Consider the following 24,229-nt stretch of genomic DNA (forward strand, 5'->3'; position numbering starts at 1 on the left):
GTCTTAATGCACATCTATCAGAGTTCTGGAGGTCAGAAGTCTAATATGAGTGGCAGGACAGGTTCCTTCTGGAGGCTCCAGGGGAGAATCTGTTACTTTGACTTTTCAGCTTCTAGAGGTGCCTGCAATACTTGGCTCATGTCTCCCTATCACCTTCTATCTCTCCCTCTGAGTTCCTGCCTCCCTCATATAAGGATCCTTGTGATTTTCCTTAGGCCCCTCCTTGATGCTCATTAACTTAATGAAAGATCATTAAAATTTAAATTAAGGAGTCTCGCCCTGGCTGGTGTGGCTCGGTGAAATGAGTGCTGGCCTACAGAACAAAGGCTCACTAGTTCGATTCCCAGTCAGGGCACATGCCTGGATTACTGACTAAGGGGCATGTGAGAGGCAACCACATATTGATGTTTCTCTCCCTCCCTTCCCCTGTGTCTAAAAATAAATAAATAAAATCTTTTAGAAAATGTATTTTTAAATAAATTAATTAATCAAGGAGTCTCACAATTCTTAATTTGATCATATCTACAAAGTCGCTTTTGCCATGTAAGTTACCTTATTCACAGGTTCTGGAGGTTAGGATGTGGATATCTTTTTTTTAAGATTTTATTTATTTATTTTTTAGAGAGAGAAGGGAGGGAGGGAGAGAGAGAGAGAGAGACATCAATGTGTGGTTGCTGGGGGTTATGGCCTGCAACCCAGGCATGTACCCTGGCTGGGAATTGAACCTGCAACACTTTGGTTCACAGCCCGAGCTCAATCCACTGAGCTATGCCAGCCAGGTAGGATGTGGATATCTTTATGAGGGGCATTATTCTGCCCATCATAGATGAGGTAATCCGGGAAGGCTTCTGGAGGAGGAAACCTTTGAGATGAGACCTAAGTGAAATCCACAAACCAACCCATGAATTGAGAAAATCCTTCTGGGCCTGACTGCTTTGCCCCCTCCTCAGGTAAATATTCTCAAATAAACTCATGTCCCATTTGTGTCCACCCACACTGGGCTCACACCTGGGCATCTTTTGAAATGATGGGTGAACCAGGCTGCTGAACTGAATGGATCCCACCATCCCATTGCTGGCAGAACCCCTCCACACCCTCTCTAACCCCTCGAGCCCTGTGTCCTCCTCTGGTCCAGCCCTGAACCCATCCACGGCGTGGTGATTCATTGCATGAGAGTCCTGTGCTTCCCTGTCCTCTCTGACTCCTCTCTGGGTCTGCTGAACAAAGGAAGGCAGAGTCCTGATTCTATTGAAAATGGTCCTTGTTTAATTAAACAATAAATAATACATCACAATCACAGTTCTGTAGCGAGGGCATACATCTCCATTTCACAGATTAGGAAATTAAAAGTTAGAGAGGCAAAGTCACTTGTTCAAGGTTGCCCAGCAACTCAGCAGCAGCGAACCCAGGCTGGACAGGTTCCATCCACCTTGGAGTGGGAAGCAGCAGTGCAGGGTGGGGTGGGTGTCAAGGAACGAGCCCCTCTTCTGGGGTGCTGCGGAGCCCTTGCTACTTGCCCAGGATCACAGAGGCAGTGGCAGGGAGACTCCAGTTGCTTGACTCCCCGTAATCAGTGAGGTCCTGAGCAGCCACCTGGACGCAGTACCTGGCCTGGGGCCTCACAGCTCTGAGGGTGAAAGACGTGGCTTCAATGGGCCCCACCTGAGAACATAAAGGGGGGGTCAGTGGGGACGAGGAGGCCGGGAAGGGCCACTGTGCGCACAGATCTGCGTGAATGAGCCTTCGGTCCTTTTGTTCCACCCTAAACTGCACACCCTCCTCAGCCCCTCCATAGCCCCCTCCCAGTCTTTGGCCCTTCCTGGCCCTAACCTGTATGGACTCCAGCACCAGCCCAGGGCAGACTCGTTCAGGGGTCCTTCGTGCACCACACGGTCTTTGAGGGATGTCTCAGTAGTGAGAGCCCCCACTCCCCAGACACCCCTCCCCACCAACCCCATTCCTTCTCCAGGCCCTAACCCAGAGCTTCTATCATTGGCCTTGATGCCTCCTCCCCCCTGGCCCCTGGTCCACTATAGTAACCATGTCTTTAAATTTTTTGTATCTTAGGATGGGTTGACATCTTGCTGGTCGGAAACAGACTGCCCTTCTTGGGGTCAGCCAATCGTTAGAGATGGCAAAGGGTCAGCGCCAGGAACATACATTTCAGGTGCAAACCAACCAATCCTGAGTCTCTACCCTCACCACCCCTTTCCTCCAATTTCCCACAGGAGCCAGGGTACCTCCCGCCTTCGATCAGCGCAGGGCCAGCTGCCATGTGGCTCAGGCTCAAGATCACCCACGCAGCACAGGGCCCACCTGAATGATTCACACTTGCCAACCCCGGGCGTTCACCCCCTCCCATCTTTCCTTTCCTGTGGAAGCCCCAGCAGAGGCTCGGCCTCGGCTCCCCTCTCCTTGCTGTCCCTGCCTCCTGCCATCCTGATGTTGCCTGTGTGTCCCTGCATGGTTGGCGAGTCCCCTTCTCTCAGGAAATGCAATCAATTCTCCGTGTCCCCTCTCAGGCACCTCCATGAATTAAAATCCCATGGACATGAATGAGACACCCAACCACTCTGCCTTTCCTGCTTGCTCTCCTGTTGCCTTTTCTTCTCCGTCCCTGCTGCTCCGCCCTCTCCCTCCTTGGCTTGGCCCTCCCCTCCTTCTGAATCCCACCCCCTCCTCACAGCTCCCCAACCCCAGGTCTGACTCTCTCCCTCCCTTGCCCTACTTGAGTTGTCCCACGTCGTCGTAGGCTGAGGTGGCGCTGTGAGGTTCAAATTTAGAGTAATGGTTGTGCAACCTCGTGAACACACTCAAAGCCACTGGCTTGAGAACTTTAAAATGGTGAGTTTTCTGGCATGTGAGTTCTATCTCAATTTAAAAACTGCGAAGATTTTAAAGAATTAAAGTAATGGTACTGACCAAGTGGCTCAGTTGGTTGGAGTCTCTGAGCACCAAAGGGTTGTGGGTTTGATCCCCAGTCAGGGGACATACCCAGGTCTTGGCTTTGATGCCTGGTCAGGACCCTTATGGGAAACAACCAATCGATGTTTTTCTCTCACATTGATGTTTCTCTCTCCTTCCCCCTCTCTCTAAAATCCATAAACATAACCTTGGGCAAGGATTAAAACAACTAAATTAATGAACACCGATACAATTTAAAAGCCAGTGCCTGGGCTACCCGCCACACTGGAATGGCTCGGCAGCACCACGTGTCTCGAGGCCGCGTCCTGAGAAGAGCGGGTGTAGAAGATTCCCACGGGCACACAAAGGGCTGTAAAAGCCAGACTCAGCAAAGACTCAGCTCTGCACAGTATCTGACACTGACCCGGCCACCACTGGCCTTCCTGAACGCTCACTGAACCCTGCTTTATTTTTTATTTTTTAAGAAGTTAAAACAATATATGTTGTTTTCAACCAAGGTGAAATTCACATGGCCTAAAATTAACCATTCTAAAGTGGACAATTCAGTGTCATTTAGCACATTCACAATGTTGTGCAACCAGTATTTCTAATTCTAGAAAATTCCATCAGCCCCAAAAGAAACCACATCCTCATCAGCAGTCACGCCCCATCCTTCTCCCCAGCTGCTGGCAACCCTGAATCCGCTTTCTGTCTCTGGGTTTCCCTGTTCTGGACATTTCACATCTGGCGTCTCTCACTGAGCATCACATGCTCGAGGTCCATCCTGCCGCAGCAGGTGCCAGCGCTTTCATGGCTGAGGAACAATCCAGTGTGTGAGTCGGCCGTGTTTGTGCGTCCTTTGCCCACTGATGGACATTTGGGTTATTTCCACCTTTCAGCTGCTGTGAATAGCACTGCTAGGGACATTTGCGTATAAGTATATGAGTCCCTGTTTTCAATTCGTTTGGGCAGATACACAGGAGTGGAGCGGCTGTGCTGCCTCTATTTCGCACACCAGCCACAAGCAACCTCAATCTACATGGGAGGCCCTGGCACACTTTGCACATGCTGTTCCCTCTACTTGGGAATCACCTTTCCCAGCCAGCTCTCGTCTCCCTCACCTGGCGGAAGCGGGCAGTCCCGTGACGCTTGTATCGGATCCAGTACTTGAGTGAGAAGATCTCCGGGAAGGGCCAGGACCTGGGAGGTTCCCACTGCACCCACAGCCGCTGCCCATGGAGGGGGCTCAGGCGCACACCTTCTGGAGGGTCCGGTTTGACTGATAGACAAACAAGAGACAGTCAGCAGAGCGTAGTTTCATTCATTCATTCTTCATTCATTCATTCATTCATTCAAACAACCAACAAATATTGACAGTCTACTGAGTGTCCAGAACATCGCAGAGACCCAATCCACAGGGCAGAAGGCAAGAGACAAGGAGCAAATCCACTGATCATAGAGTAGGGAAGAAAATTCAGGAGTGCAGGGAAGAGAGTCTTTTGCAGTGTTTTTTTGAGACATAATTCATATGCCACAAAACTCATCCTTTCAAAGTATAGAGTTGGGTGGTTTTTTGTACACTCACACTGTTGTGATCACTTCTATTTAATCAGGACATTTTCATCACCCCAGAAAGAAATTCCACATCCATGAGCAGTCACCCTTCCCCCATTCCTGGGGGACGGGGATGGGCAGGCTGGGCAGGGCCCTGTGGGTCATGGGGTAGACTTGGGCTTTTACCCCAAGGGAGGTGGGAGCTATAGGCTGTGAGCATGTTGGGGTGTGACTAGGGTGACCTGACTAGGTGACCTGACTAGGGTGATCACGGGTACCCTCTGGTGCCTGCTTCAGGGAAGGAGTCCTCTGGGGCTTCTGGGAAAAGAGGGTGGGAACAAGAAACCAGGGAGGACAGTGGCCCATGTGGGTTGGATCAAGTCATGAGCTTGGACTGGGTGGAGGTTCAGGAAGGGGGAGAAGTGGGAAGATTCTTGATAGACTGTGAAGGTGGAGCCCACAGGATCCATGACCGAGGACGGGACTGGGTGACGGATGGAAGGTGGGTTGGTGAGGGGGAAGAGCAGGAAAAAGCCGACGGCCCCCCGCACCCCCCACCACAGCACCCACTCACTGATGTGCTCTGGCACAAAGGGCACAAAGCTGCTGCTGATGCCCCAGGTGTGGACGGCCGTGATGTTCAGCATGTAGGGTACCATGGAGAACATTCGGATGTCTGGGATGGTGCAGCTGGTGGCCTCTGGTGTTGGCTGGAGGCAGGGATGGCTCTCCCCACGGGCGGCCACGCCAAGCCTGGACATGGGGTGGGCACTATGATGGCCTCAGCACTTCCTGCTGGCTGTTCCTGTACCTGGGACCCTGGGACCCCAAGTGGGGACAGCCGGCGAGGAGCCCTGGTCTGGGGTCCTGCTCATGTCTCTGTGAGACCCTGGGGGAGGCATTCACCTGACATCACGGGGCCCACAGTGACCCAGGGCTGGGGGGGTGAAAACCACAGGAGATGCTTGGGTCCAAGATTCTAAAAGTTTCTGGAATGTCAACATCCTGGCCTTAGAATTCCAACATTCTGAGGTCTACAGATTCACAGATTCTGGAATCTGAAAGAGTAGGATTCTGATTCTCTCCCTTTCTGAGGCCCCAAGATTTTATTTATTTTTTTTAAAGATTTTATTTATTTTTAGAGAGAAGGGAAGGGAGGGAAAGAATCATGGATCGGCTGCCTCTCGCATGCCCCCAACTGGGAACCTGACCTGCAACCCAGGTATGTGCCCTGACCAGGAATCGAACTGGCAACCTTTCAGTTTGCAGGCTGGTGCTCAATCCACTGAGTCACACTGGCCAGGGCATGAGACACATGCTCCCCCAAGATTTCAGAGTTCAGAGGCCTGAGCTCAGTGCCATCCAGAGAACTTCCCGCAGCGTTTCCACACACGCCCTGTTCCCACGCTGTCAGTCACAGCAGCCCCTTGCTGCCTGCGGCTCTCAAGCACTTGAAATGCAGCCAGCACGACTGGGTGTGACTTTGACGTTTAATTTATTTTATCAAATCCAAATGTAATGTTTCCAGTGATCAGGAAACTTGGAAAAGTTGTTCAGAACAAGTTAGGTATGTGAATTTACTGCTTCAACTGCAAATTTTATGAAATCGAATCAGAGATCAAGAATTTCTGATAAGAGTCTATTATCTGAATTGAAACACATTATATGCATCAAGTTCATGGAATTCTGAAGACCTAGTATAAAAATGAGTAAGAATGTAAAATATCTGTTAATTTTTTTAAATAATGATTACATGCTGAAGCAATATTTTAGCTGTTCCTATTAAATATTAGTTTCCATTCTAAATTTAAATATATACATTGTATGATAAGCACATTCAATTACATTATGCTCAATCATATTAAATGATAAATATTTGGAATATATATTTAAATAAAATATTAAAATTAATTTTACCTATTTCTTCTTTTTGCTTTGCTTTTATCTTCCTTCTCTTCTTTTTAAATGTGATGTCTAGAAAACTTTAAGCTACACATGTGGCTTGACATAGGTATTATTGGAAATATATTTCTATAGGAATTTCTGCTGCCCCAGAATTCTGAGCGTTTCGGATTAACATAAGTCTGCAGCTGTCCTGACCCTAGGGGCGGCAGGCCCAGCTGAGGAACCTCCAGGAAGCCCCTCCAGGCTCTCTGACCTGTACGTGGCAATGATGGATGTGGGCCTGGTGGAGTTTGCAGCAGCCAGCAGGGTCCAGAAGCAATCCACGGCAATCGGGTACCTAAAGGCCCAGCACCACACCCTGGGCTGGGAGGGGACTGCTGGGGGGCAGAGGGAGGACCGTGAGATTTTGATCTTCCCAGGGCTGCAGTGCCCTGCCATGGGTTTGCCCAACCTCATTGCCAGCCAGTGCCAGTCACACAGTGGGTGCCCAATAAAGGTTTGTGGAACGAATGAGTATACGGATGAGATACTTATGTCATCTCTCACCCCCATTACAACCTGCAAAGGAGGAACTATTGGGTCATTTTCCAGATGGGGAAACTGAGGTTTAATAAGCCACAGAGAAGACCTGGGAAGTGCAGAGCCCTGATGGAAGTGAGATATTTTACCGTATTCCCTGTTACAGCTTTGATTCCAAGCACATGAAATGAGTGCATGCCGTTAACCCTCACCTCCACCCCACCCCACCCTGTGACTCTCTCTCTCTCTCTCTCCCCCCTCCCCACCCTCCAGCTGTGGCTGCCACTACCTGATGTCACTCAGGACTCATCTTCTCTGTGTCTGACTTTCCTCCTCTGTGCAATAGGGTGGCGGCCCTCTCACACCAGGGGGCATGCGCGCAGGAGGTGTGTGAACTCTCACCCCACCCCAGAATGTCCCACAACAAAGTCCAGCCCTCAGCCTGGCCCTGGCCACCCAAAGCCCCAGGGGTCCTACATACCTTCTCTCCCACTGCAGGATGAGTAGCCAGCCCAGAGGGCAAGGGCCAGGAGGAGTCTTGGGGCCATGGCTCCGGTGGACTCTGCTTTCAGAAGCTGGGGCAGGGAGCACCCTCGGGGAGGCAGGACACTCAGACCCACCTGAGGAACTGGCCCCTATCAAGGCCCTCCACTTCCCCTTCTCAGGGTCTGACTCACTGGCAGGTGGTGGGCCGAGGAGAGTCAAGCAGGACGGTAGAGGAGCCCTCAGTCCGCTCACTGGCCACCCTGGGACACAGCGCGGAAGGCTCTGAGGATGGGGGCAGGGAGAAGAGGCCTCGAAAGGGAGAAGTGGAGACCCTGTGGCCTTTCCCAGCAGTCAGTCTTTCCTTCCGGCTGTAGTGAGGAGGGGCTGGGGAAACCCCGGGAGGGGGACGCTGACATGGAGAAAGACAGAGACAAGGACAGGAGGGGAGGGACAGAGAAACAGAGGGAGACTCAGGAGAGACAGAGAGGAGAGAGGAGACAGAGAGAGATGGAGACAGAGAGATACAAATGAGCCAGGAGACAGAGACAAAGAGATGAGAGAACTAGACACAGATAAGAGAGACAAAGAGACAGGGAGAGGTAAGAGAAATAGAGAGAAATAGACAAGACACATAAAGATAGAGACAGAAAAAGAGAACGAGCCGGGAGACCGAGAGACCAGGTAGAATGGGAGCAGAAAGCAGCAGAGACAAATATCTAGGAAAAAAGAAGACAGGGACTCGAGAGACCCAGGAGATGCCCATTCTCTCATCAACCACAGCAATGGGGTCCCACACTTTCAGGCCACACTCCACACCGTGGGCCATAGAGACACAGAAACCAGGCCCTGGGGAGGAAGCCCCCACCCCACCATGGACATTCTCCTAGCAACGGGGATGCCCAGGACCAGGTTGGACAGTGGGGGATGGGGATGCCCAGGACCAGGTTGGACAGTGGGGGCGTTCACAGCCATAGTCATCCCCACTCCCTTAGCTGGAAAGAGCTGAGAACCCCCTGGGGATTTCAGGGAATTTGCCCAGGGACCGGGAGGTTGAGGGTGGGACTCTCCCTCCCAGGGGCTGGGTTTAGGGTAAGGAAAGTGAAGTAAGTGCAGACTGGGCTCCTTCACTTAACACATGGATGTTTTGTTCGTTGTGAACTTTTCGGCAGCCATTTTGACTTTTTCAAATGTTGCAACAACACAGTGTTCATCTTGGGGACTGAGATTTTGGTGCCGGAGGGCTGTGCTTCACTCTCCTCACCCTAACCTTTAAGATCTGCTCTGAGCTACTCCCTCCCCTCCTTGCAGTGGGAGCCCAGGAATCAGGTCACACACTTTTCTCTGCTTGGTGAGTTTTATTCTTGAGGTGGCATCTGGTGACAGGAGTGAGAGACTGGACTCACATATCCTCTGGTGGGGGGCGGGACATGGTCAGGGCCCGGGGGATAAACAGCCAGCCAGGGATAGTCGGGAGAGCCAGGCTGATCTCTGAGTTCAGAAGGTCTGTGCCTGAGCCCTGAGTCCCCTGGGCAGGGCCTGGCGGCAGGGGTCAGTGTTCTGAGGCTTAGCGCCCCTGAGCCTGGAGCCTCTGCATCTGTAGGATCTGGCTCAGTATCCGTTGCACATCTTCGTCCATCTGGCCCTGGGGTGGGGGGAGCAGAGGGAGACCTGGGTGCCCCACCACTGTACAGATGGGGAAACAGAGGCCCAACAGCAGCCAGTGGTATGGCCAGAGCCAGGGCTGACTCACCTGAATGGCGTACAGGAGGTGGCTCCTATACAAGGCCACCACTGCATTGTGGTCCCTGGCAGCTTCCTGTACATGGTAGAGGGGCACTCAGAGAAGCAAAATAACCCTGAGCCACCAAACGATCCCCTTTGCACCGTGAGCATGGACCGCATGGACCGGTGTGACAGTGCCGGTTGACAAAATGTTGCAACATTTTCCTCCATGCCTGGCACACTGGCCCCATGGTCCTGTGCCCCGCCCCAGCCCTCTCCGGGCTCCCTGCGTGTGCCCAGGGCAGCTCTCACCTCCAGCTGCCCCTGGAGAGCCTTCACCTGCCCACGGAGGGCCTCCACCTCAGGGCTGCCTGGGGCTGCTGGCTGGCCCTTCAGCGCTTCCTTTAGACTGAAGACCTCCTTGGAGAGCTCTGTGATCTGCGGCAGGAGTGGGAGGTGTCAGCAGTCGCCTGGTGGCCCTGAGCCCAGGACTGGGGTAGCAGTGGTAACAAAGGTGGGACAGAGGCTCGCTAGGGAGGGTCACATCCTAGAGGCTAGCAAACTCTGGCCCGTGGGCTAATAATGGTTGGAGGATTAAAAGTCAAAAAGGAGAAAAATTATTTAGTGGAACGTGAACATTATATTGAATTCACATTTCCATGTGCATTCATAAAATTTTGTTGGTGTGTGGCCACGCCCATTTGTGTCCACGTCACCTGTGGCTCCTGCTGCAATGGCAGACCTGAGCCAAAAACGCTGCCTATGGGGCCTTCACAGTGAAAGCGGACCCTGCCACACCCGCTCTCGGAGTCTCTGCAGAGGGAAGACTGATGGAACTGGGGGGCAGTCAGCCTGGGGCGCTGTGTCAGAAAGCCGGGGTTTGGTCCCTCTCTGGTCAGTTTCCTCATCTGTGAGGTAAGAAGAACCATGGTTTTCACAAGTTAACTGATTCTGAGTGGTGATTAAGTTTAAACTGCTTGGCACTCAGTCAATGCTGAGCTTTATTATTATTCCTGTAGATCAGAGGTTCTCAGTCACAGGCCACTCTGCCCCCAGAGGACACCCTGCAATGTCTGGGGGTGCTCCTGGAATGAAGTGGGTGGGGTCAGGGATGCTGCTGAACACCCTGCAGTGCCCAAGACAGCCCCCCACAGAGTACAATCCCTGAATGTCACTAGTGCTAAGAATGAGGAAACCTGCTACAAGTAAAGCATAACCCCTACCACAACTTTATCTTCATTTTACAGAGGTAGAAACAGGCGCTCAGAAAGGTCAAGTGATTTATCCAACATCACACAGCAAGTTGTGTCTGGGTGACTCTTCACACTAAAGTGCCTGTGGCTCTAAGGGTCACCTTCACTGTCCAGGACATGCTGTGGGACCTTGATCTATTCGCTTTGCCTCTCAGAGCCTCATTTTGCTCATCTGGAAGGTATAGATAAAAATGCTTTCTGCTGTTTGGGTTGTGAGATGAAAAGTGATGGTGTGTGAAAAAATGGCTGAGTCAATAACCAGAGGCCTCTATCATCATTATTCTTACTATTTAAGAAAAGAACTTGGGCCCTGGCTGGTGTGGCTCAGTGGACTGAGTGCCAGCCTGCAAACTAAAAGTCACCAGTTTGATTCCCAGTCAGGGCACATGCCTGGTTTGCAGGCCAGGGCCCCGGTTAGAGGTGTGTGAGAGACAACCGATCAATGTGTCTTTCACATGGATGTTTCTCTCCCACTCTTTCTCCCTCCTTTCCCCTCTCTCTAGAAATAAATAAATAAAATCTTTAAAAAAAAAGAAAAGAACAGAACTTTGGAACTTGGGTTTGATCTCTGGAGGAACCACTGCATAGCTACATAACCCTGGGCAAGTGGCTTCACCTCTCTGTGCCTCAGTTTCCTCAAATGGGGATAATAAAAGCACCAATTTAACTGGAACTTAGTATGAAGATTAAATGCATTACCCCATGTTAAACATACAGCACAGGGCCTGGCATGCGATAAGCACTCAGTGAATGTCACTGTGGCAGTACGTAGTAGTTGGAACAGTAGCCTGCCTGTATGTCTGAGTTGACCCCTTCCTTTTCCTTGCCTCAGACTCCTACCTGGAAAATGGGCTCATTTCCCAGAACCCTTTTAGCTGGGAGAGTCTCAGATTCCCCCCCAACTTCTGTTGAGTGGAGGCCCTAACTATACGAAAAGGGGACCCACCTTCTTGTCCTTCTCTTTGGCCCTGTCCAAGGCCTCCTGGGCACGACTCTGGGCCTGACGTGCTTTCTCAGCCTCGGTGCGCAGTCCCCGGAGCTGCTGCTCTGCAGTGGCTAGCTGGGCCTCAGCTGCGTGCCGTTCGCTCTTCATGAATAGTGCCTCACGCTGCACCTGTGGCCCGAGCCAATGTGTGAGCCTGAAAACACCTGGACCCCAAAGATGTCCTGGACCCTAAAAGTCCTCTAACCCTCTATTTTGGCCTGAGGACATTTAAGTCCATTTTGACCTTAAGGAGTTTGACTCAGGAAGTTCTGAATTCCCCAAGGCACTATGAACATTCTGACCCTACCAAACACCTCTGATCTGCTAGCTGTGTTGCTTCAGACAAGTAACCTCTCTGTGCCTCAGTTTCCTCATATGTAAAATGAGGATAATAACAGCCCCCTACTTCACAGGGTGGTTGTGCGGATAAAATGAACAAATATATGGAATACATTTATAACAGTGCCTGGCACACAGTAACTGCTCTATTTGAGTTCCTGATATTATTATTATTATTATTATTACCACTAATGTTCTTTCCTCTGCCAGTGGTTGAAGGTAGACTTCTTAAAAAATGAAAGAAAAACAGAAGAATTTGGATGAAAAGCAAACAGATGCCCAAAAGTTGATGATTGCATTTTCACAAAAATATCAAGATCGGAGAGCAATGTTAGATTTGCAAAAATTGACCCAGGGTGGGGGGTGGGGGGCAGATAACACTGGTCTTTATAGAAATAGCAGCTCCAGGAAAAAGTGGACAATAATTAGATGTTACAATGAGTACAGACTGCTCACACATGAACAACTTAAATACATCCTACATGGATCGATACATCAAACCAGACTTGTCAAGTTTACCTGAACCACAAGTGACCGTGAGCAAGGTGAAAACTGCGAGGACACCCATGCAGACAGACGGCCATACTTAGGCTGGGCTGGGATCAAGGGCCTACCCAGTTTAAAAGGGGGTGTTCTTGGAAAAATAACCACTCTAGTTGTCATTTATAGATGGTTTGTACCATCATGGCCCTAAGTAGCTAACATAAATTAAACCACTTAATTTCCACATGAGGATTAGGAACTATTACAGTCCACATTACATGGGCAAGTAAACAAGCTCAGAGAGAAAAATGCTTTCCTGACAAGCGATGAATGTAGCGACTTATTTATATACTTGCTAAAACAGTTCCCGGTTTTGCTTTGTTTGTTAATTTAAGAAAAAAGGTGGAGTCAAAAGTCCACTATCAAGGATGAAATAAATATTCTCTGGGTTTAAAAAAAACAACTCAGCATCAAAATCTACTGGGTTCCAAATGAGATCAGAGACCCCTGTGCGTGACGTTCTCTTCCAGAACAGGTAGAAGCATCAAAATGATTGTTAGATAAAATGACAATCTCAAAAGAGGCAGCTGGAAAAAAAACCATAGAATCATTCTGACCAGCAGAGAAAATGGACACTTGGTAAAAACATCAGGGGAAAACCCCTGATTCATTACTTGCAAAAAAAAAAAAAAGAACTTGGGGTTCTGACCGGCATGGTTCAGTTGATTGAGCAAAGTGAACGGGCACTGGTTCAATTCCGGTCAGGGAGCATGCAGGGGCTGTGGGTCCCAGTCCCTGGTTGGGACATGTGTGAGAAGCAGCCGATGCACATTTCTCACACACATTGATGTCTCTCTCTCTCTCTTTATCCCTCCCTTGCCCTCTCTCTAAATAGATAAATAAAATCTTTTTGAAACTTTTTAAAACAATGAACTTGGGGAGATGAACACACAATACAATTATACACTTGTACACCTGAAGCCCATGTAATTTTACTAATCAATGTCACAGGCCTGGGTTGTGGGCCATGTCTCCGTTGGGGGCATGCAAGAGGCAACCAATTGATGTTTCTCTTGCACATCGATGGTTCTTTCCCTTTCTTTCTCCCTCCCTACTCCTCTCTAAAAGTTAATCAATAAAATCTTAAAAAAGAAAAAAGAAAAGAAAACCTATGGGAATTCCTCCATGACTCTGGGATACAAATACATTTTAGAAATGTATTCCAAAAAGTGCTAACCATTAGAAAAAATGATGAGGGCAAAATGGCCAAAAAGTTTGAAAGAAGAAAACACAAACAAAATAAAAGGAAAGGAAAGGAAAGGAAAAAAGGTAAAAAATGCAAGTTGAAACCTTCAGGAGGTCAGAATGGCTGCAGGGTCAAAAGTAACCTGGAACCACTGGCAGAGTGAAGTGTCTGCAGGACTGAAATCTATGCAACTGGGACACCGCTCGGCTGCAGGGTCAAAACAGATGAGGAGTGGCTGCCAGGTGTGTGCCTGGTGGGGGCCCAGCCAAGCTCACCTGGAAGACCTCGGCGCTGGTCTTCTCGTGTCGCCGTCCTAGCTCCTCTAGCTGCCCCTCCAGCCGGGTCACTTCGGCCTGCAGTGTACCTACTATGCGCTCGTGCTCCAGGCGGGCCACGCTGCCCACACGCTCCCGTTCCAGCTCTGCCCGCAGCCGGGCAGCCTCCTTGCCCGTGGCCACCACCTCCTGCTCCAAGCTGGCCGCCCGCCCCCGCAGCTCCAAGGCCTCCTCCTGCAGCCGGTGATGCTCAGAGGCTGGCACTGCTGACTGGCGGAGCACCTCGGAGGCCTCACGCAGCTCTGCCAGGCCCTGCCGAGCCTCCTCGCAGGCAGCGGCCAGCGCGGCAGCCTGGGCCTCGGCTGCATCCCGAGCTTGGCCCAGCTCAGCAGCTGCTGCCCGCTGCTGTTCCTCAGCGGCCTTAGCGATGGTCAGCTGCTTCCGTAGCACCTCCAGCTCCCGGATTTGCTCCAGTCGCACCTCCTCCCGCTGGGCCAGCTCTGCCCGCAGGCCCCGAGCCTCCTCCTCAGCAAGCAGTCTGCCAGCCCGGGCCTCGTCCAGCCACGCCGAGGTGGCCTCCAGCTCCCTAAGACGGGAGTCCCGGTCCCGGAGATCCTCCCGGGCCTGCTCCAAGGCTGCCCGAAGCTGGACCGTGTCACTGCTGCCTCCACCACTAGCCCCACCACCCTCAGCCTCACACACCCGCTCCCGCAGACGGTCCGCCTCGGCCTCCGCAGCCTCGCCCTTGCCACGGGCTGCCTCCAGCTCGGTGGCTGCCTCCCGCTCCCGCTGCCAGAGCGCCTCCTCCAAGCCACGAATCCTCATCTCCAGCTCAGTCTGTAGCTTTTCGGAGGCCTCGGCAGCACCAGGGTGTAGAACGGGGCCCGTGGGAACCCTAGGCATGGTGGCCTCCATGTCCATGGTCTCCGTGCCTGTGAGCTGTCCTTCCGCAGCACCCTCTCCATTGGCCTTGATTTCTGGTTCCTCTGCTTTCCTACTTGCGGCCTCTGCTCCCGAGGCCTGTGTTTCCAGATTTCCTCCTTCTAGATCTTTCATTTCTGTGACCTCAGCCCCTATGGCCTTTGTATCCAGGGCTGTGGCTCCTACACTCTCTGTTTCTACAGCCTGAGTGTCCATAGGTTTTGTTTCTGTGGCCTCAGTCCCTATAGATGCTGCTTCCAAAGTTCTGGCTTCTGTGGTTTCAACTTCTGCAGCCTCCTCGTCTGTGGTCTCAGCCCCATTAACTTTGTTTTCTGGAGCCACAGAGCCATCGAGCTCCATTTCTGTTGGCCCATTTCGGGTGGTCTTGGCTCCCGTGTCCTTGCACTCCCCAGGGGCCACCTTCTCTTCTCTAGGGGTCCCTTGTGCTTCCCGCTGCTCCAGCTCCCGCACAGCCTCTGCGTGCTGCCTGCGCAGCTGGTCAAACTCAGCCCGCAGGGAGTCATACAGGGCCAGGGGAACGACCTCAGCTGAACCATTTGCCTCCAATTCATCCTTCTCAAAGCTCTCCAGGATCTGGGTGGGGGTGGGGTGGGGGCCAGAGGGAACTGAAGTGGCTGTGCGGGCACAGGGCAGTAGTGCCACCTTCCCCACCCATGGGCTAAGCCACCTGTGTCCACCCCAAACCCTGGGGGAACAATCCCTCAGATCTGTCTCCAGCCCACTACCCCAGGCCTGTTTCCCCACCTGAACCTTCTCCATAAGCTCCTGGTTCTGTCTGGTGAGGGCATCCACCTGTTCCTGCAGCGAGGCCAAGAGCTCCTGGGCTGACGGGCTTAGCTGCTTGGAGAGCAGCGTCTGGGCCCCTGGCAGGGGCATGGAGTCAGACCCTGGGGTCCCAAGCCACGGGGGATGGAAGCTGGGGTCTGGAGAGGTGCTTTGGGGTCCCCAGGGCATGTGAAATAAGTAACAAGTGAGGTCCAACCTTTCTTTCAGCTTCAAACTCTCCCCATGCCTGCAGGTAAAAACTCCATGCCCTGGGACCCCAGGGACCAGGTGGGTGGGAGTGCATGGGGCCAAGACAAGGTTGGGGCTCACCTGGCAAGTCGGACAGCTCACCCTCCTCATCCTGCAGGGTGGCCACATCATAGCTGGTGTTCTCCCGCTCATTCTGAAGTGGGGGCCCAACATCTGGCTTGAGTCCTGCCCCCTCCCAACCTTGTCCCCCCAGGAATCTAGAGTGGACAGAGCTGTTCATGGGTCTGTTTGACTCACAAATATTAACTGAGTGCCTACTATGTGCCCGGGACTATGCTGGGCTCCCAGAAAGACTAGTAAATGGCCCAATTACCGCCTGAGTGTGTGACTATAACCCCAACGACTGGGGCCGTACATGCAGCCTGGACACATGGGACTGAGGGAGGGGCAGTGGGGTGCACCTCGCAAGGGCGTGTCTTCGCAGTGTGAGGCTGTGGCCTGCAGTGAGCACGTGTGTGCCTCGCGTGCACGGGTGTGCTCCTGTGCAGCAGCCCCGCCTCTCCTGTGCGAGTTCCTGTGATGGTGTGTGATTCTGCACTTGTGTTTTAGTCTGTTGTGTGTGCGTGGTTGCATTCTGCATGTGTGTATGAATATGTCTGAGTACTTACATACTTTGAGAACTGTATGTGTGTGTATTTGTGGGTGTGCCGTCTGTGTGTGACTGAATGAGAAGTGTTTGTTGTGTGCGTGTATTTGTGAGGAGTGCAATTTTGCTTTTATGGATGTTTGTTGTCCGTCTGCCTGTTGTATGTATAAGACTGCATGTTGGGGGCATGGTCGTCCATCTCTGTGTGTATGTGAGTGTGTGCGATTGTGTGTTTGTTTTGGGAAATGTTCATTATGTGTGTATTATCTGTGTGTGGTTGTATTTGTATGTTTGTGGTGTATGAGACTGTATGTGTGTTAGTGTGGTTGTCATGTAACTGATTTGAGAGGTCCCTCCCCTGGAGGCCCCGCCCCCACTCTCTACCCAGCCCACCTCCAGCAGGGACAGGCGACTCTGCAAACTTTCCACCTCCCTTCCCAAACTCTCCTTCTCCTCTTGCTTCTCTGCCAGCAGCTGCTGTAGCTCTTGCACCTGGGGGAGGGTGGTAGAGGCTCAGCCTCCAGAAAGAAACACGGGGCAGCTCTCCCCCTGACCTTCCACCTACCTGTCTCTCCAGGCTGTGAAGGGAGCTGGCCTCCGCCTCCGGCAGCTTATGAAAGAAGTGGGGACAGGACTTGGATCTGGGCCGGGGGCCTCCCTGGCCCACTTCCTGCTTAGTAGCCCTCCTTCCCAACCACAGGCATCCACTGCGCACCTACCGCACACCCAGCGCTGCTCTGCCTGCCCACTCATTACTGAGTGTTTATTGAGTGCCTACTTTGTGCCAGACCCCATTTTTGGCCAATAATTCATTCATTTGTTCACTAATTCATGCATTCATTCACTCACTCAAATATTTGTCCATCCTACAAATATTTATCAAACATCTACTGTGAGCCAGGCACCATTAACTATGCCTTCCCTCATGGGCTTATAATCAAGTGGGTGAACATGAATAAAATGTATAGTATGCCCTAACATACTAAAGTAGAGTAAAGTATAGTAAAGCACTAACAGCAGTCAGTGCTTTATATAAAAATAAAGGGAACTGGGAAGTGAATGGAAAAGAGTGTTACAAACTCTTCATATTTCAAACACGATGGGCAGGAAAAGTATTTTTGACAGGGGGTCTTTGAGCAAAGACCCGAAGGAGGTAAGGGAGGGAGCCATGGAGAGATCTGAGAGCAGAGTGGTCCAGGCAAAGGGAACGGCACATGCAAGGGCCCTGAGGCAGGATCGTGCCTGGTGTGCTGGAGGAACAGTGAGGAGGCCTATGAGGCTAAAGCAGAGTGAGCGAGGGGGAGAGAGGGAGGAGGTAGGGGTGGGGAGGTAGGAGCAGTCTTCTCCCCAGAATTCACCCCACCCCAGTCTGAGCGCCATGCCTGTGTCCCTGCTGCTCCTCACCTCCTGCTTCCGCCGTTCCTGGTGCTGCTCCAGGCCCCGGATCTTCTGAAGCAGGCGGCCCCTCTCCTGTCGCAGCCTCACGATCTCCTCATAGGCATCGCGATCGTCCTGCTCCCCCAACCCCAGCACCCACCACTTTTACATGAGGCTCACGGGCTGTCCCACCACACGCTTCAGCAGGAGCTTCTTCCCCCCATTCCCACCCCTGGGGGCCCTCACTCTCCTCCACTGCCAGGGCATCTCTCACCGGCACAGGGATGCTGGCAGGGGGCTGAGGCGCCTTCCGTTTCTTGGGAGCCCCTCGCTTCTCATGGCTGGACACGGAGTTCTGGTGGGAGGGAGCGAAGGAACACACGGGAAACATGCCAACCTCCCACCGGCTCAATGCACCCACTCAGCCCACTGTCTGTTCCAAGCCCCAGCTCTGGCCTCCCCTCCTGTGTGATCCTGAGCAAGTCCCTGCTCCTGCTGGTCCTCACTTATCCCAGCGTAAAAGGGGATAAGACCACGTTCTCTGAGAGCTCCAGATCTTATGCTTTACTCTCTCATCTCCAGGCCTTGGGACTTTCCCCAGCTAGGCCAGATTGTCTCCAAGTGTCCTTTCCCCGTGGAACTAAGGTGCTGTATGCTGGGAGCGGGGGAGAGGCCAGACCTGCTTCCTTACCTTACTCCATCGGTCCGCAGGGATCTCAGTGCCCCTCATGCCCCCACCCTGTCCCATGATCTGACCCCATCCCTCCCATGTTCTCACGAGTTCTAGGAGTTATGCTGTGGGTAATGCTGCCATTTGGTGGCAAAGTACCCTGAAGGTCGCATTCTTCCCAAAGAGGTCCTTTCAAGTCCTAACCCCGAGGCAGGGGTCCATCTCTTCCTTCTCTTCCCACAGAACTTGGGGCAGGGGAAGGTAGTGTGTGCACAGGGAGGGGCTCATCCACTGCTCAGAGGTCCGTACCTGCGATGAGGCCTCGCCTGAGTCATCCTCTAGGAGGGCAGGGGAGAAAGGCAAGTAGGGTCAGGCACTGTGTCCCAGGGACTCCATTCCCCACCCTAGGAAGGGCATCAGCGAACCCAGGGGACTTTATGGGGGTGGCTCCTGATATCCCAAGAATCAGAACTTTTAAGATGGGAATCAAGTAGTTTGGCATAATACTGATAGGAGGAGCCTTGAAACTCTCAAAAAGAGAGGACAATGGCAGCTCCAGGACGGGGCAAGTGGGATGCCAATTCTCAGAAAAGGCAAAGCTCCAAGAACAAGAATGATGCAGAAAAGTTGAGTGGACCCCTAGACTATCCTAAAAGCTCTGGTACTCCCTGAAATCGTCTAGAGTAGGGTCAGGGAGCCATAAAACCTTCTATAATGTAGCGTATAGGGATACCTTGAAACTATCCACAGTAGGGAAAGGGGTAGCAAGAAACTGCCTAGAAGGAGGGTGCCTGAAATTGCTTAGAGGTGGGGCTTGCATACCGCTGGGTGGTGAGGGGCGCTGGGCCGCCTCCTGCAGGAGGTGCAGGATAAGTTTGTCCCCTGCCAGGGTGCCGTAGTGAGTAGCGTCCTGGCCCAGCACGTCTGTGATGCCTGGCTGAGCCCCTCCCTGCAGCAGCACCTCCACTGTTTCAGGGCTGGCCCCCTCACAGGCCAGCATGAGGGCCGTCCTACCAGGAGAGGGGGCTACTGAGAGGGTAAGGACAGCCTCAGAGCCCTACACCTTCCTCAACACCCAGCCCGGGTTGAGGGAGGACGCCAACGAGGTCCCCTGACCAGAGAGGCTAAGAGGCTTCACAGTGATACACAGCACACACGGGAATGGCTGGGAGAGGCACTCACCTGCCCTGCAGGTCCTGGTCATTCACGGCAGCCCCGTGCTGCAGGAGCAGGCGGCACAGATCTGTGTGACACATCTGAGCTGCTATGAGGAGGGGCGTTGTACCCAACTGGCGGAAGCCGGGTGAGGAATGGAACATCAGAGACCGGCCCCAGGAGGCCAGGAAGCCTATAGAACTGTCCCTGAGCTCCATCTGAAACTTTTCCACACTTTTCAAAGGGCACCTGGGATACTGCCGCGTGGCGGCAGTATCTGTCAAGCACAGCATCTTTCCCCAGAAGGTCCCAGAGGCTCACCCGGTCTCGGGGATTCAGCTGTGCCTTGAAGGAGCAGAGCATTTCTGAGGACGAGATGCAGCCACCAGCCACTGGAAAAAGAGAAAAGGACGGGGGTAGGGAGGGTAAAGCTTAGACATTTTCTGGGAGCCTCTTGTCTGGGTGTGGTTTTTATCTTTTATTTTGTGAGAAACTCCCACCTCCCCTGTAAGATCAATAAAATAAAAGTATAAATCCTACTTTACAGGCAAGGAAACTGAGGCCCAATCAGGTCCATGGTCACCCAGAGGGGTCAGAGGCAGAGCCACAGTTAGGTCCCAGGTCTGCTAACACCTGATCCCAAGCGCTTTCCCCATTCCACCGTGGTTCTCTCTTAGGGTAGAACTTCGGGCTGATTTTCATATATGCCCCCCTCCTTGATTCACCAAGCACTTGCCGTGTACCTCCTATGCACAAAACCCTCAGAGAGCAGTAGTGTTTACCAGCGGGGTCAGACCTCAGCTGAGGTTGGACAGGCTTCTGGAGGTTTGACCCAACTTCCGTTTTGAAGGTTAAAGAGGGAAGGTAGCGGTTACTGCAAGGATAAGGGTTCTGAGTTGGAAGCTGGGTGAGGCTGACATGGGAAACGGTATGGATGCCCAGAGCCTCAAAAAGGGGTGGGCTTTCTGGTGGGAGGTGTCACTGGACAACTCAACAAAGTGTGATGCCTGCTGTGTGCCCAAGGGAGCACAGGACTGTGTTTGCTGCTATAATCCTAATGCTTAGAACAAAACCTGGTACATAGCAGGTCCTTGAGAAGTATTTACTGAATGAAAAAACCAGTGAGCTTCCATAGTGTGACCTAAGGCACTGCCACCACTAGGCGGCAGCATACTACAACCGCAGGGAATAAAACTCTAAAGTGGGCCCAAATGTATTCTGTGTTCCCAAGAGGACGAAGGTGTCTAGAGTCATCAATTAAAGGCATTCCAGAATGTCATGGGCATGGTGCACACAGGTTAGGCTGAGTTCTGGCTCAAGGGGGTAGGTCCCTTCCCCTCCCTTGGGAAAGAGTTTGAATTTGATGAGTGTAAAGGCCATCTGGACCTTTGGCCTTCCTGAGATTCCCTAGGAGTTCCTCCAAGAAAATGACACTCTGCTCATCCCCCCACCCCCATCACCCTTCCCCCAGCCTGACATACAGTAGGCTGGGCTTTGGGGTCAGACGGCCTAGGTCCTCCCTACTTTTCTGTGGGTGAACCTCAATCACCTTGTCGGTCCCATGGGATCATTGACCTGTGGTTCAAAGGGTCACTGAGGCCCAGCGCCTGACACACCGTAGGTGCTCAGCAAGGAGGAAAGAGAAGGAAGGCAGGTCCCCAGAGCCCTGGGTAGAATAAGGCCCAAGCCTAGCACCCTCTGGGCCCTGGAGGGCAGGGCAAGGCTGGGTGTACCCACCTGCATGATGCAGAGCTGTCCACCCACTGCTGTCCACAATATCCACCACGCAAGATGCCTGGGGAGAGGGTGGGCCAGGTCATTTGAGGAGCCATTCCTCTTCATTGCCAGTTTCTGTGGGAACTGCCCCTCCTTAGCTCTACTGTGTTTCAGGCTCCTTGCCTCACCCCTTCTTCCTCTCCTACTTACCTGCTCTGTGGAGGCTGTCTCCGCATGGGCCTCTGAGTGACTCTTTGTTTTTAAAAAGTTGGTGAGAGAAAAGGAATAGCGAGGAGCTCAGAAGCAGCTGAGGGTTTGGGGAGTAGACAGGAGCGCTAAGAGTACCTGTGGCCAAGAAAGTACCTAGGGCTTGGGAGAAACTGGAGCTCAGGAAATACCTGGCACTGGGGGTATATCTCGTATGCAGGGAGTATCTGGACACTCAGGAAGAAGCAGCTCAGGAGTGAAAGGGGCCAAGGAATAGCTAGGATTCAGGGAGTACATGGACTCCACGGAATTGCTGTAACTCAGGAGCATTCAGGGCAAGGGAGTATCTGAGACAAGAAAGGAAATGACCTGTAGCAGTTGCTTCAGGCACTGTGGGTGCCCATACTTGGCAGCCAGGTGGAGGGCATTGTAACCTGAAAAGGAAAGAGGATTGACTAGGGCTCCCGATACTCGGGAAGCTCTGGCTGCTCCCCAACTTGTGTCCACTATTTGTGATGATTGTTTTTCCCTGTGTCTAGCAAGTCCCCAAACCCAGGTACTTCTCAAAACCATGCTACTCCCTGTAGTCAGAGATTCTCCAAGCCCCAGCTAGTCTGTGTCCCAGACAATCTCATCTCCGTCACACACCCCCAGAACCCACCCTGCAAGCCCTACTGCCCCAGCTACTTCCCATACCCCCAGCTATGCTATATGCTCAGCTACAATGAAGCGCTAGCCATGCCCCTCAGAATCCACAGCTGTTCTGTATGTCATACCTAATCCACACACCCTTGCTATTCCATGTGCCAGCTGTGTCCCTGTCTTTGATACTGGCCAAATTTGCAGTTATTCTACACATCCTGGCACTGTTTGTTGCCTAAAGCTTCCGACATGGCTATGCCCCATACCTAGTTACTCCCTGAGCCCCAACTACATCTTTTGGCCATGGAATCTATCTCAGTTATTCCCTCAGATGCCTCGTTAAGTCATAAACCCAGATTCTCCTTCTATTGCAGCTATTCCCAGAGCTCCAGCTACCTCTAAACCCCAGCTACTCCACATATTCAGTTACTCTATCCAAGCTCTACTTATTATTCCCATGCCCCCAGATACTTCTCAAGCTCACATACTCCTCTGTTGCAACTACTTCCTCTGACTTAACCACAGAGTCCCAGCTACTCCTCATCTACAAGTTGACTCACCTTGCTTGGTGACAGCAATGGTCCCTGTCCTTGGGCACCACAGCCTGACACCCTGTGATGCCCTGGGGGCTCTAAAAGGAATCCCCTCTTTCTCAGCAAGATACTGAGGACATGAAGTAGGGCCTGGCTAGACCCTCAGGCTGTGCACCTAGTCTGAGTTCCTCCTCCCTCCCCTGGGGCCTGATGGGCAGTACCTGCCCCGTCCGTGCTCATGACGTTGGCGCCGTGTGCCAGCATCACCTCCATACAGCTGGCTGCACCCCTCATAGCTGCCAGATGGAACCTTGAAGTCAGAAGTAAAGGGTGAGCCGTAGGGTGACTACCCCTCAGCCATCACAACCCCCAGGTGCGGGCACTCACGCAGACTTGCCCTCGGGGTCCAGCTTCGTGGGCACCAGACCCTTGCGGACAATGAGGGAGGCCACCCGTGCAGCATCGTTGTTCTCCACGGCCTGCAGCAGCCTCTCATCGCTTTTGCCCCAGTCCTGGCTCTGTGGGGCACACCCAGAGGACCATGGGGCCAGGCAGCCGCTGCCCCCTTCCCACTTCCCCTGGCAGGGGCTCTGGGCTCTCACCGCCCGCCCCTGGGCACTTGCCTGGCGCCTGACTCTGGCTGCCGGCTTCGGGATGGGGCAGGGACCACAGGGCGGGCAGGAGCCGAGGTCGGTGGGGCTGAGCCGCAGCTGTGGGGGTTCGGGGATCAGGTGGTCCTGACTGGGGTCCTCAGTGTCTTCCCAGCCTGTGCCCCCCAGCGTCTGTCCCTAGACCCATCACCCCAAATGTCCACCCAAACCCATCACCAGCAACTTCCCATTAAACCATCCCAGATAAGCCCCCCAGTATCTTTCCTTAAACTGTCCCCTACACCTAGGCCCCCAGCCCATCCCTTAGTGAACAGCCACCTTCCCAACATCGCCCCACCAAACTGACCCACACATCTTCCCGAACTACCCTCATAAGTCTTGCCGTAGGAAACCTTAAGTGTCCCTTTAAATGTCCCTTGGAACCATCCTCTGCCATCGATCCTACCGCCACCCCTAAAATGCCACAATTGTGACCTCAATGTCCTCCAAATTCTGTTCCCCAAAACCATAGCCTGAAATGCATTCCAAAATGTCTTTCCCAAGTTCTTGATGTGTTCTTCAAAATTGTCCCCCTAAATGACTTCATCTGCCCCCAAAATGTCCTCCCCTGAAAGTCCCTCAAATGTCCTCTGAATTTGTTCTCCGAATGTATCTTTTCCCAAAAACAATCCCCCAAAATAGCATCCAAACTATCCCCACAATGACCCCATACAAAACTGTTCTCCAAAGTGTCCCTTCAAATGTCCTCTCAATTATTCTAAGTGTCCCCATCTGTCCTCAAAGTCCCCATCTGTCTCCCCAAAAGCCCCATCCATCCCCCCAACCTCTGCCCCCTCCCAGCTTTTCTTCCAGGGGCTGGGGGCAGGGAGGGGTGGGACGGGGGAGAGTTAGGACCCGAGTCCCACCGGCTCCCAGGCCCCTCCTCTGGCCCTACCGCAAAGGAGTTGGCGGAGCACAGACACAGCTGCTTCATGGCGTCGGTGGCCAGAGGGGCCGGAGGGAGGGGCAGGCGCTGCCAGAGCTCGGTGGTCAGACCTAATAGTGGTGCCAAAGCCGGCGCTGCCCCTCCCTACCCCTTACCGGC

The 24,229-nt window shown here is 52.7% G+C and overlaps 2 protein-coding genes across 6 annotated transcripts; both read right to left on the reverse strand.

The window, feature by feature from the left end:
* Positions 1–1,243: 1,243 nt before the first annotated feature.
* Positions 1,244–7,651, reverse strand: EBI3 (Epstein-Barr virus induced 3). Of its 2 annotated transcripts, none has more exons than XM_045831547.1 (5): positions 7,364–7,651; positions 6,617–6,737; positions 5,033–5,211; positions 4,026–4,183; positions 1,244–1,662 (listed from the first exon to the last, which is right to left on the reverse strand). In XM_045831547.1, the coding sequence occupies exons 1-5, from the start codon at positions 7,428–7,430 to the stop codon at positions 1,510–1,512; spliced, it is 678 nt and encodes a 225-aa protein (XP_045687503.1). In that variant the 5' UTR covers positions 7,431–7,651; the 3' UTR covers positions 1,244–1,509. The 2 variants fall into 2 exon arrangements, with proteins under 2 accessions (XP_045687503.1, XP_045687502.1); XM_045831546.1 differs by having other exon boundaries at positions 6,617–6,740.
* Positions 7,652–8,730: 1,079 nt separating this feature from the next.
* On the reverse strand, positions 8,731–24,168 carry ANKRD24 (ankyrin repeat domain 24). 4 transcript variants are annotated; one of them, XM_045831282.1, is made up of 22 exons: positions 24,080–24,168; positions 23,158–23,244; positions 22,922–23,052; positions 22,756–22,844; positions 21,729–21,793; positions 21,363–21,404; positions 21,174–21,231; positions 19,758–19,828; positions 19,464–19,570; positions 19,104–19,291; positions 18,591–18,619; positions 17,886–17,966; positions 17,639–17,746; positions 16,800–16,844; positions 16,628–16,726; positions 15,709–15,781; positions 15,358–15,476; positions 13,672–15,186; positions 11,290–11,457; positions 9,403–9,528; positions 9,119–9,184; positions 8,731–9,010 (listed from the first exon to the last, which is right to left on the reverse strand). In XM_045831282.1, exons 1-22 carry the CDS (start codon positions 24,116–24,118, stop codon positions 8,933–8,935), a joined length of 3,384 nt encoding a protein of 1,127 aa, XP_045687238.1. In that variant the 5' UTR covers positions 24,119–24,168; the 3' UTR covers positions 8,731–8,932. The 4 variants fall into 4 exon arrangements, with proteins under 4 accessions (XP_045687238.1, XP_045687239.1, XP_045687240.1 ...); XM_045831283.1 differs by having other exon boundaries at positions 8,731–9,036; XM_045831284.1 differs by lacking the exon at positions 21,363–21,404.
* Between the last annotated feature and the right edge of the window lie 61 nt (positions 24,169–24,229).

This window comes from Phyllostomus hastatus, unplaced genomic scaffold (assembly GCF_019186645.2).
Source record: "Phyllostomus hastatus isolate PE091 unplaced genomic scaffold, TTU_PhHast_1.1 phas_contig_159, whole genome shotgun sequence".
Taxonomy (NCBI): Eukaryota; Metazoa; Chordata; class Mammalia; order Chiroptera; family Phyllostomidae; genus Phyllostomus; species Phyllostomus hastatus.